The 11,987-nt window shown below is 44.6% G+C and overlaps 1 protein-coding gene across 7 annotated transcripts in view; it reads left to right on the top strand.

Annotated features, from left to right (window-relative positions):
• LOC139277317 (solute carrier family 45 member 4-like) overlaps nt 1-11,987 on the top strand; it is a 98,425-nt gene that overhangs the window by 75,647 nt on the left and 10,791 nt on the right. For all 7 annotated transcript variants that reach the window (XM_070895640.1, XM_070895631.1, XM_070895687.1 and 4 more), the window contains 2 exons: nt 7,082-7,261; nt 8,610-9,691. In XM_070895640.1, the coding sequence (XP_070751741.1) occupies nt 7,082-7,261; nt 8,610-9,691 (1,262 nt within the window). The remainder of the gene's footprint in view (nt 1-7,081; nt 7,262-8,609; nt 9,692-11,987) is intronic.

The following is an 11,987-nucleotide window of genomic DNA, read 5'->3' on the forward strand; positions in this document are numbered from 1 at the left end:
TGATTTTTGGGTCCCACTCACACCCATTGTCCATCTTTTCATTTTTATGGGTCCTGTTTCACCTCAAATTGGAATCTAATCCAGAGATGCCCAAGCTAGAAAAACAATTACTATTGCTGACTACTCTGCCTTCAAAGTAGTCCATAGCGCCTACTTCCACAGCAACTAATGGAGCCACTTCTAGGTTTAAAACACTAAATATCTGCAGAGAGGAAATGAGTTGAAGTATTTAAGGTATCCATAACATTGTAATGGATGCTTTTCCTAAATTGAGGATTCAATATTTCTCATGGAAACACAGTTCCCTACACCACACAATGATGTGATTTTTTTTTCATTTAAAAAAAAATCAGAATATACAAAAATGATGATGCATTCTATCAAGTTGGAAGTTTTCAGTTTGATTCATTCACACGCTTTGGGAATGCCATAAATCCAACCTGTTTCACACGAGAAAACTGGTAGGAAGCAATTCAGAGGAAATATTTCCTGTTGTTTTCCTTTTAATAAAAGAACTCCCAAGCAGTTGTCAGAGGAGTTTAGATCCACATCCTTTATTATTGGAACACTGTTCTTATCAGATTCAAATCTTTAAACCACCTCCTGTTATGGTCTTCAGAAGAAAAAGCTAATTTCTTTACAAATAAACACCTGTGCAAAAACACTTTACAGAACAAGCATTTTTCATGCAGCATTTGCACCAATGAAATGAAGTATTCATTTATTGCTCTTGCAGTGAGTTAGAGTTGCATTCCCAATGGGTAAGAATCTATTCCAATGTGACTGGCACTGAAATTAAGATTCCAGCAAATCTTAGATTGGATTACATATCTACACAAAGCATAAATTCATTCACATTCAAGTTCATCTTTGCTTTAAAAGTCTTTAGTGTTTCCCGCTTCATTAGGTGGACTGAGCTAAACTGAAGGCGTTCCTTTTGTAGGATTTTAAAAGGATTTAGACTTACCCATGAAAGTATTGTAACGATTTAAGATCGTGGGTAAAGGAAAAGTTAGAAAAAAATTCTTAAGGTGGTTAGAATGTTGCTAACCATTTCTAATGGTCAATAAATTCTCTTAAAATGAAATTAGTTGCTTGAAACTAAGGAATATTCTGAAAATAGAAGCACATGGTATTAAAGGGATTTAACTTGGGTACATAATTGGCTATAGGATAGGAGGCAGAGAGTAGAGGTGAACAGATGTTTTTCTGACTGGAGAGAAGTATGCAGGGGTCCCCCGGGGGTCGGGATTAGGACCTGGACGAAGGTATAAAGTACAATTTTGAAATTTGTGAATGATCCAAAGCTTGACAGCGTAGTGAATAGTAAGCTGAATAGTAACAGATTTCAGAAGGAGGTAGACTGGTAAAATGGGAAGATACATGGCAGGTGCAATTTATTATGGTGTGAGAAATGATGCACTTTGGGAGGAGCAACGTGAAAAGGCAGTTTAATTTAAATGGTACTTTGCGATGGGGTGCAAGAGCATAGGGACCTGGGGCTACATAATCACAAATCTTTGAAGGTGGCAAGGCAAACTAAATAGTAATTACTACTTGACCATATCTGACTTAGAATCTACTTCGGTCTTAAACATTGTGCTGAGTTTGTTTTGCAATATTTCTTATTGCAAAAGAACCATGTGTTTGTGGATATATGAACCATATATCCCGTTCATATATCCACATGTTTACAGCCTAGAGGTTCAACAAAAGGACTACACTGCACCCAATCCCAAAGTATAGTCACATTGTACAAAAAATAGTATAAAACATTGGGCTCAGTTTCACCCCGTGCACTCTAAACACACAGTTGAGAGCTAATACTAAGGAATGCAAACATTTCCATTGTATGCTGCAAATTTGGAAGTACATGGATAATTTGAATACTTTCAGGATAGACTAAAAGGACAACTTGGTCATGTATTTCTATAGCACCTTTCACATCCTCGAGCTGTTCAAAACATTCCACAACCAATGAGCAAATTAATTGCTTTTTGAAATATAGTCACTTGTGTTTTGGTACACAAACGTGACCGCACAGACCTAAGTGACCTAATCTACTTGGTGTTACTTGAGCACACTACGGGAAAACACTCTGCTTTTCTTTGGAAAGCGTGCCACGGGATCTCCAGTTGGACACTCTGAACACCTCTTAATTCTCCTTATGCAGTACCTTGCTTCCACACTAAAAATGAGTTCTCAGGTGACTGAGTCCAATGCGGGACCTACAGTCTCTGTCACAGGTGGGACAGACAGTGGTTGAGGGGGCGGGTGGGGTGCTTGGGTTGTCGTGCACACCACCTGCTGTTTGTGCTTGCTCCCGGCGAAGAGGCTCGAGGTGTTCGGTGCCTTCCCGGATGCTTCTCCTCCACTTTGAGCCGTCTTGGGCCAGGGATTCCGAGGTGGGGATGTTGCACTTTTTCAAGGAGGCTTTGAGGGGCTCTCACCATGTCGGAGCTCCGAGTAGAGCGCTTGTTTTGGGAGTCTCGTTTCGGGCACGTGGATGATGTGGCCCGTCTAACGGAGCGCGTCGAGCATGGCCAATGCTTCAATGCTGGGGATGTTGTCCTGTGCGAGAACACTGATGTTGGTGCACCTAACCTGCCAATGGATCTGCAGGATCTTGCAGAGGCAGCCATTGGTGGTACACCTCGTGCTTTGAGGTGCCTGCAGTACATAGTCCATGTTTTTGAAGCATATAGGAGGGTGGATATCACTACTGCTCTGTAGACCATGAGCTTGGTGCTGGGTTTGAGATCCTGATCTTCAAACACACTTTTCCTTGGGCAACCGAAGGCTGCACTGGCACACTGAAGATGATGTTGGACTTCGTCATCGACATCTACTCTTGTTGACAGTAAGGTCCCGAGGTATGGAAAATGGTCCACATTGTCCAAGGCCTCGTTGTGGATTTTGATAATCGGGGGGCAGTACTGTGTGGCGGGGGCAGGTTGGTAGAGGACCTTTGTCTTACGGATGTTTAGTGTAAGGCCCATGCTCTTGTACGCTTCGGTGAAGGTGTTGACTATGGTTTCGAGTTCGACCTCCGAGTGTGCGCAGACGCAAGCGTCGTCTGCATACTGTAAATCAATGACCGAGAATGGGACGACCTTGGATTTGTACTGGAGGCGACAGAGGTTGAACAGTTTCCTGTTTGTTCAGTAGATTAGCTCCACTCCAGCGGGGAGCTTATTGAGGGTGAGATGGAGCATTGCAGTAAGGAAGATGAAGAAGAGCGTTGGTGCGATGACACAGCTTTGCTTGACCCCGGTCCGTATGTGAATTGGGTCTGTGGTGGATCCATTAGTCAGGATCACGGCTTGTATGCCGTCGTGAAGCAGGCGCAGGATGATAAACTTTTTGCAGGCAGCCGAATTTGAGGAGCACACTCCATAATCCCTCATGGTCGATGGTGTCGAAAGCCTTCGTGAGGTCAAAGGTGGCCGTGTACAGTGGTTGGTGCTGTTCCCTGCATTTCTCTTATATTTGATGTGCGGTGAAGATCATGTCCATTGTGCCCCTTAATGGGCGGAATCTGCATTGCGACTCGGAGGAGCTCTTCAGCCACAGGGAGAAGGCGATTGAGGAGGATTCTTGCGATGATTGACTTTCTCTGTGGCAGAAAGCAGGGAAACTCTCTTTACTGTACCTTTCTTGAAGATGGTCATAGTTATGCCGTCTGAGATCCCCTGGCATGCTCTCCTCCTTCAAAATAAGAGATGAGTTCATGTATTCGCGCCAGTAGTGCTTCTCAGCCATGCTTTAGAGCCTCAGCTGAGATGGTGACTGGTAGGATGCTGCAAGATGGAGTTGAAGACACATGTCGAAGACAGTGTCTCTGTTAACGAGATCTTCAAAGTGCTCCTTCCAGCGGGTACTGACTGCTTCTATCCTTGATGAGTACCTCACCATTCTTGGCCCGCAGCGAGCTAGGACCTTGGGTGCTTGGACCGTAGATGGTCTTGACTGCGCTAAAGAATCCATGCACATCGTGGTTGTCTGCTAGCTGCTGGATCTCCTGTGCTTTCTCCACCCACCATCTGCTCTTTAGGTAGAGTTTTTTGTTGGACCTCGGCCTTCAGACATCTGTAGAGCTGCTTTCTTACACTCATCGTGTTGCTGTTTCTAGTTCAAGAATGCCTTGCGCTTGTGGCTTATTAGCTCCTGATCGTTCTCGTCGAACCAATCTTGGTGTTTCCTGGTCGAGTGACCGAGGATCTCTTCACAGATACTGGTTGTGGAGGCCCTGAGTGCAGACCAGGCACTGCGTCTCTGAATCACTGGGTGTCGTCAGGTTGGTTGTGAGGCACAGGCTGAATAGGGCATTCTTAGCAGGGTCTTTGAGTGCTCCAGCATTGATTTTCCTGCGGCATTGTTTCTGTTGCTGCCGCTGTTTTGGGGCTACATTGATAAAGATGACACAGCAGATTGGGCAGCGGTCTGTCCAGCAGTCATCCGCTCCCGTCAAGGCGCGGGTAATGCGGACGTCCCTGCGGTCCCTCGCTCGGACGATGACTTAGTCTAACAGATGCCAGTGCTTGGAGCGGGGTGTTGCCATGAAGCCTTGTACTTGTCTCTCTGACGGAACAAGGTGTTGGTTATGACCAGGCCATTTTCTAAGCATTTCATCAGGAGGAGGGTACTGTTGGAGTTGGTTTTCCCGACCTCCTCTCTGCCAATCACACCTGTCCAGAGGTGTCTGTCCTTTCCAATTCTGGCATTAAAATCGCCAAGGAGGATCAGCTTGTCGCCCTTTGGGACTCGGGACAGGGATTGTTCAAGGCTGGAGTATAATTCTTCTTCGGTCTTGTCTGTGGTTTCCAGCGTTTGGGCATTCGCACTGACGACCGTAGCACACTGGTTCCAGGCTGGGGTGAGCCAAAGAGTCATGAGACGTTCGTTTAATCCGCAAGGGGAGTCCGAGATGTTCAGTTAGCTCTTTTTTTGTGGTGGAGCCTATCCCATGGAGGTGATATTCTTCTGGATTGCCTTTCCAGAAGAAGGTGTAACCACCTCCTTGCTCCTTGAAGTGGCCTTCCCCTGCCCGCCATGTCTCGCTTAAGGTGGCGATGTCAATGTCGAAACGTCTGAGCTCCCGGGCAACGATAGCAGTACGGCGTTCCGGTCTGTCGCTTTTGGGGTTGTCCATGAGGGTCCTGACGTTCCAGGTCCCAAACTTCATTTTAAAGGGATGGAAGATGACTGTGCGTGAATTATTTTATTGTGTGGTGGCTGTTGCACACCAGCTACCACATGGGCTTGACAGAGCACGGTCTTGGTCCAATGGCAGTGGGATCCAAACCAGGCTCTGCTACATCGGCCTGGAGTACACACAAACATACTCCAACTGTCGTCCTCCCTCCTTCCCACAGGTCCTCTCTGCCTGGGTTTCATAGGATGCAGTGCAGTCTTCCCGACCTCGCTGTTGTCCCGTGCTGCACCTTTCCTGGACCCTGTCCTTGCTCTGAGAAACACAGCCAATCAGCTACATGGGTTCCGGTGATGTCACTCTTCGATTTCATCGTATTCTCAGGAAGGCACGCACTGCTCCCTGCGGTGCATAGCTCCTCCTTTAATCCCTGCTGCCGCTGGTGATCCCTGACGGGTCAGGTCGGTGCTCTAAGTCCTGGGGCGCTCCTCCTTTAATCTCTGCTGTCGATGGTGATGTTCCCTCCTGGGTCGGATCAGCCAACTCTTAATTAGTCTGAAAGACAGTACCTCTGGCAATGCAGTGCACTCTCGGTACTGCACTATAGGGTCAGATTATGTGCTCGAGTCCTGAAGTAGGCTACACACAGGATGGTAGAAGTCTGGAACTCTTCCACAAACAGCAATTGATGCTAGATCCATTTCAAGGGGAAATACTTTTGTAATCCTGCTGATTCCATTATGTGTTTCAATCAGAGAAACCTTTTTTTATATTTGCTATTTAAAGCTTTTGCTACGACTTTTCTTGATTTGTAGTTTTTCTTGGACTTTTCAAAAGAACAGAATAGTTTCGTGGGAAAAGAGCTCAAGGATTATGTGAATGACATTGTTCCTGATGTCCAACATTTTAAGGCACTTGTGCGTGTGGTTCTTCTTGTTGGCTATCTGAGCTATGCTATGTTAATGCCTCCATTCATAGAGAACATGAGGTGAATAATTTTGGGTTTCTCACCTTAGATCAGTTGTGGATTTGACATTATATCAATTTTGTGTCTTACAAAATAGGATTAAGATTTTTCTCCTTGATCAAGGGTAATCTTTCATTCCTTTTTGTCTAAGCTGGATGCAGCACTTAAAGAATGCTGATCAATAACATTTCATCATTTTTAATTGTTGACTTGATTACCCATCAGTCTAGAATGGAAAATATTTCAATCCGATGTTTATAATGCATAATGGAAAATTGAAAATTTTAAAAAGCTGGTTGGTGCCAAACAAATTTTACTAGGTATGTGTACCAGAGAGATCATTCAGGTGCTGTTGATTCAGACTTGCTCTGGCTATCCAATGTGACTGGGACTTTTGATGGGGTGAGCCATCTTGTTTTACCACATGCTGCCGAATGGCTTCTGTTTCGCAACTGTTGAAATCCTTTATTGTCTATGCAGCTGCTCCTAATTTTAACTTTAGTATGTGGACAGCAATTCAAATTTGGGTCTCAACTAATGACTAATACAAGGGTTATATCTTCATAACAAAATTAACGTATTCTAAAATGTGTTTGCTGCCTAGCGAAATAAAAATATACCCAAAAGGACAACTTGACACGTGATGGTGCATGTTGTGTTGGAGAGCATTTTAAAAGTTGAGCAATATTCTGTACAACAATTCTGTACAAGAATGTTTCATCGGTGGTTGCATTTTACGGGAAAAATAAAGATATGCAACATTGCTAGTAATGTAGTTTGTTAAAGTACCTTCATGAAAGAAAAGTCTGACTCTAAGCAAATTTGGCTTAAAGACAACAACATTTTAAGATAACGGAGCTTGGGATCGAAACTTATCCATTTTGGGCACTGTTGTGTAGTAACTTTAGTACAAGCATGTGTTTCTGGTAGTCCGGTTTATTTTTAGAAATTCTGTTTCTCAGGTCTAGCCATTGGAGACATCCCTGACCATCAGCCAATTGGTATCGTCCTGACTGTTCTAGGTGTAGTAATATTGGACTTTTGCGCAGATGCAACAGAGGGACCAATCCGAGCTTACTTGCTGGATGTAGCAGACACTGAAGAGCAGGATATGGCACTCAATATCCATGCATTTTCTGCAGGTATGTAGTTTATAATCTGTTAATTTAGTTTACTTTTTTTTGTGCCGTTTTAAATTTACCTTTGTAAAATACAAGGGGGAGAAGACCTTGATATGAACATATGAAAAATTATGGACAGGTCCATCTGGTCCATCAAGCCTGTCCCACACAATTGCGATACCTTATGTATTGCAACATAGACACTCCATCCCACCCAAAACCATGTGATCTCCTGGGAGAGGCAAAAAAAACAGATTTAAAAAAAAACAGGCCATTTTAGGCTAGAACAACCATTTCCAAACCTCCAGACCCACAAAATTCAAACCGGGTAAACTAATAAAATAGGAAATATAAACACAAATTAGGCCTTAAACTTTGTATGTGGCCTCTGAGACTATACACAGTATACAGGTGCAACGTCCCGAATCCGGAATTCTGAAAACCGGAATTGTCCGAAAACTGGACATTTCGGCAAGCGGTGAGGAGCAGAGGATCAGTGGGCGGCGAGGTCCGAAATCCAGAATGGATTCAGTCCCAAGGATTCCAGATTTCAGACGTTGTACCTGTACATATCTCTGTCGCCTACAAAAACCGAAAAGCTTAAATTCTCTCCAATATAGAAGAGGGATGCGGGAGTATTAGTGGATAAAACCATTAGTAAAATCCTGAATATAATGGCAGGGAGAATGGAACATTTGTTCAACCCCCCCCCCCCCCCCCCCCGACTCCCCAAGCTGGTGGTGTGACTACAATGTGATCACCTTGCTGTAATTAGGACATCCTAATTTTGAAGCAGATACAAAGAAGGGCAACCAAACTTATCAGAATTACGCACCTGAGCTCCAAGGGGGAACTTGAGGTAGTTGGAGATGTTTACCTTGGAGGAAATAAAATTCACAGGATACTTCATCAAAGTGTACGATTCAAAGGGGCATTGATGGACTGAACCATATAAATTGTTTAACATAACTGCAATGTTGTTAACCTGGGGACAAAGACTAGAGCTTAGAAGAGTGAGTTTAAATGTAACTACTTCACACAGGTTAGTGAAGATATGGAACAGACTGCCTTGGGTATATGGTAGCTGCAACTAATTCTAGAGACAGCTGGTGGTTTTCTTGAAAAATTAATTGAATTTAGAAGAGCTTATGGAATTCTTCTTGAGGTGAATCACAATGATCTTTTGAGGTCCTGTACATTCCTTGGCATCTTTTTAGATAGGCCTTCAATAATTTAAACTATTGGGAGACAGCCCATAATTTTGACGAGAACTTGCATTTATTAAGGATGTGAAATAATTCCAAAAACAATAGTTTATAGATGCAGATTAAGAATCTAATTTGGTTTTGACCTCTTAATTTCTCCCTAGGTCTGGGTGGAGCTGTTGGCTATATGCTGGGTGGCTTAGATTGGACACAGACCGCTTTGGGCCGCATCTTTAAATCCCAACAACAGGTCCTCTTCTTCTTTGCAGCCATCATCTTTTCTGTGTCTGTTACTTTACATCTTTTCAGCATTGAAGAGGAGGAGTATAACCCTCAACAAGACCGCATTGATGAAGAAAATGAGACGCGGTCAACTGTTAAACTAAATGACGGCCTCCCACCCCTCCATCGGCTTGACCTGCTCCACGAGGAAGGGCCTTACTCTGCTTCAGTCTTCCCTGATGAAACATGCTCAGTGCAAGATGTCAATCTCGACTTCCTGGATGTAAATATTGGACGGAGCCAAAGTGACTCTGTTTTGCACATGCCTGATGCAACCATAGAAATTGAATCAGAGTGGGTTTTTTTGCGGGACATTGAACCTTCCATTTTTCAGGACCAATGTGATAGCCTGTGTCACTCTTTAGCAAGTTTACCTAAAAGTAACAACCAGGAGATTATATCCAGGTTCAATCACGTGTCTGCTTTGCTCAGGGAACATGAGTTTGAAGATGATATGAAGACTGATTCCAAAGTGGCGAATGGGCTTGCTGGTGATTTTACTAATGGTAATGTCAACCATAACACCTGCAGGGTTGGAATGAAACCATCGACGACCTGCAGCTCCATGCGCAGACGGAGGCACATGTTCTACCGGCAGCCATCACACACTTTTTCATACTACGGCAAGATGGGTTCCCACCGTTACCGCTTCCGTCGTGCCAATGCCATTGTCCTGATCAAATCCTCACGCAGCATGAATGACCTGTACGATCTACAGAAGAGATTAAGGCAACGGCAGAGACAGCGTAACAAGAGTGGTGTGACCAATTCAAGCAGTGATACAGAGAGCGAGGAAGGAGAGACTGAGACTACTGTGAAGCTTCTATGGTTGTCCATGCTGAAAATGCCAAAGGAGCTATTAAGACTCTGTGTATGCCACCTGGTAACCTGGTTTGCAGTGATTGGCGCTGCAGTGTTCTACACAGACTTCATGGGGCAGGTTATCTATGGAGGAGACCCAAAAGTAAGTTTTTAATTTAGCCTTTTTCTTCTTCATACTTTACATTCTTATTATACAAGATATGGTCATTCTGCCCACTGTCTGTTTCTTCCACCAGATGAGGCAGAGATTACAGTATTGTGGAATTTAAAACCATTTGGTCCTTCGATATCCACTCTCAAAAACTCGAGTTTGAATCTAATCGTCTAGATTAGACCCTGACTACTTGGGGATGGGCAATAAATGCTGGTTCTGTAGATGATTTCATATTTTCTGCAAGATGAGCCATACTGTATTTAATCTTTGTTTACCTTTTGTAACTTTCGATTTTGTTTACCAGATAGTCATCTAGATTTCACATCAGAAATTTATAGCACTGAAGGAGGCCATTCAGTTCATTGTACCTGTGCTGGCTTTTAAAAGAGCCAAACATTCCCCTGTAGAATCATCTCCTAAAAGGAGTTTATTGATCTCGTGTTAACTGCTTATGTAGGTATTCATTAGCATATCTACTATTTGGAAGGAGAGTAATGATAAATGTCTTCTAATATACTGTTTCATCCTTGATGAAACCTCCATCATCTTTATAGCCTGGTGGTAGGTGTCCCTTCATCTGATTTAAATAGGTTTTGGTTTTAATTAAAACAAATTCAAGTTGGATAATTTCAGATTGAAATTCAAGCTTTTACAAGCAGTTATGTAACCGAGGATAAGTCAAATTAAACTCTACATAGGTTTAGAAAGGAGTAGTTGGGATGTTGAGATTATGGGATGCTTTGTTCTTTTACAGAATGTTTAAAATAACAAGGTTATAATTAAAAAGTATAATGTGTATAAAATTCAGTTTGCTGGAAAAGTAGGTTTGCTATCCAAGGAAGATCTGGATTAAGAGTTGAGTGCGAATCCTAGCAATGACTGCACTGAAGGACACCATTTCATCCATTAATGCTATTGCTAGCATTTCAACTGCAGTGATCAACCTTACTGCTGTTTCTCTGTCCTTGTATCTTTTTTATATTCCTTATCAACTACAGGTAACTCTTGATTGTCCGTACACGGATCCAATGGGAAACCGTTGTAACGGGATTTAAAATTCTGATTGAACAAGTGAAAAGACAGCTCCAAATAATTTGGAAAAATCAGCTTCCAAACACTGCTCAATTGTATTCTCTCTCTCGCTCGCGCTCTCTCTCTCTCTCTCTCTCTCTCGCTCTCGCGCGCTCTCTCTCGCTCGCGCGCTCTCTCTCGCTCGCGCGCTCTCTCTCGCTCGCGCGCTCTCTCTCGCTCGCGCGCTCTCTCTCTCTCGCGCTCGCGCTCTCTCTATCGCCGTAAAAATCACCTTCCTCTGCCCTTGCTTTGCTGGTGTGTGTGTGTATGTGTGTGCACTGCTGCAGCCGCTGTCTCTTGCAGCTGCCGCTGACGTTGGGAACGGGGGCAGTGCCGGCACCGGGTTCCAGGCACAGAACCTGTACATGCATGCTGGTAATGTCCATCTTTTGTTACTGTTTGTAGCTGATTGTATTTATTCATTAAAGTTTTAACTTGTAAATGTAAACTCGCCCTAACAGAAAAATCGTTTACCCGGAATAGCCCAATCCCTGAGGGACCCGGATAATCGAGAGTTGCCTGTACTTACTTGGCTCCCTTTTTTCCTCGATAGCAAATTTTGTTAAAGGCGCCACCAGAGATGTTGATGGATATGGTGCAGATTTTAAAAAAAGACTGCTTAACTTTTGAGTTTGACTTGAAGCTAACATATTGGGCCCAAGTTTCGGGCCACGCTTAAAACGGCTTAACCCGGACCTGGACGCCCGTTTTTCGCGCCACAAAGTGCGCCTAAAAAAAACTTACCTATTCTCCGGCTCCCTGCAGGCCCTCTGGAGCTGGGCGCGAGCGCAGCACGAGCTGTTGGGGGCGGAGCCAGGTCCCTGCGCTGAAAACAGTGCCGGGACCTCTGCACATGTGCAGTAGCTCCAGGCGCCCAAAACTGTGGGAGGGGCCCGAAGCACGCAGCCCCTAGCCCTGGCTGAATGGCCTCACTGGGGCTGCGTGGATAAGGCTCCTCCCACCCGACTGAACCCGACCCGACAACCCCCGACCCGACCCCCACCCCCCGACCCGATCTCCCCAACTCTCTCCCCCTCCGCGACTCTCTTCCCTGGACCTCCGCGACCCCCCCCCCCCCCCACCCCCCGAGAACCAAAGCCACCTACCTGTAAATCCAGCCTGAAGTCTTGGGCCCGGCCGTTCAGCCTCCTTCTCTCCCTCTCCTCCCTCCTCCCTCTCCTCCCTCCTCCCTCCCTCCTCCTCTCACCCTTCC

Source organism: Pristiophorus japonicus, chromosome 1 (genome assembly GCF_044704955.1).
Source record: "Pristiophorus japonicus isolate sPriJap1 chromosome 1, sPriJap1.hap1, whole genome shotgun sequence".
Taxonomy (NCBI): Eukaryota; Metazoa; Chordata; class Chondrichthyes; family Pristiophoridae; genus Pristiophorus; species Pristiophorus japonicus.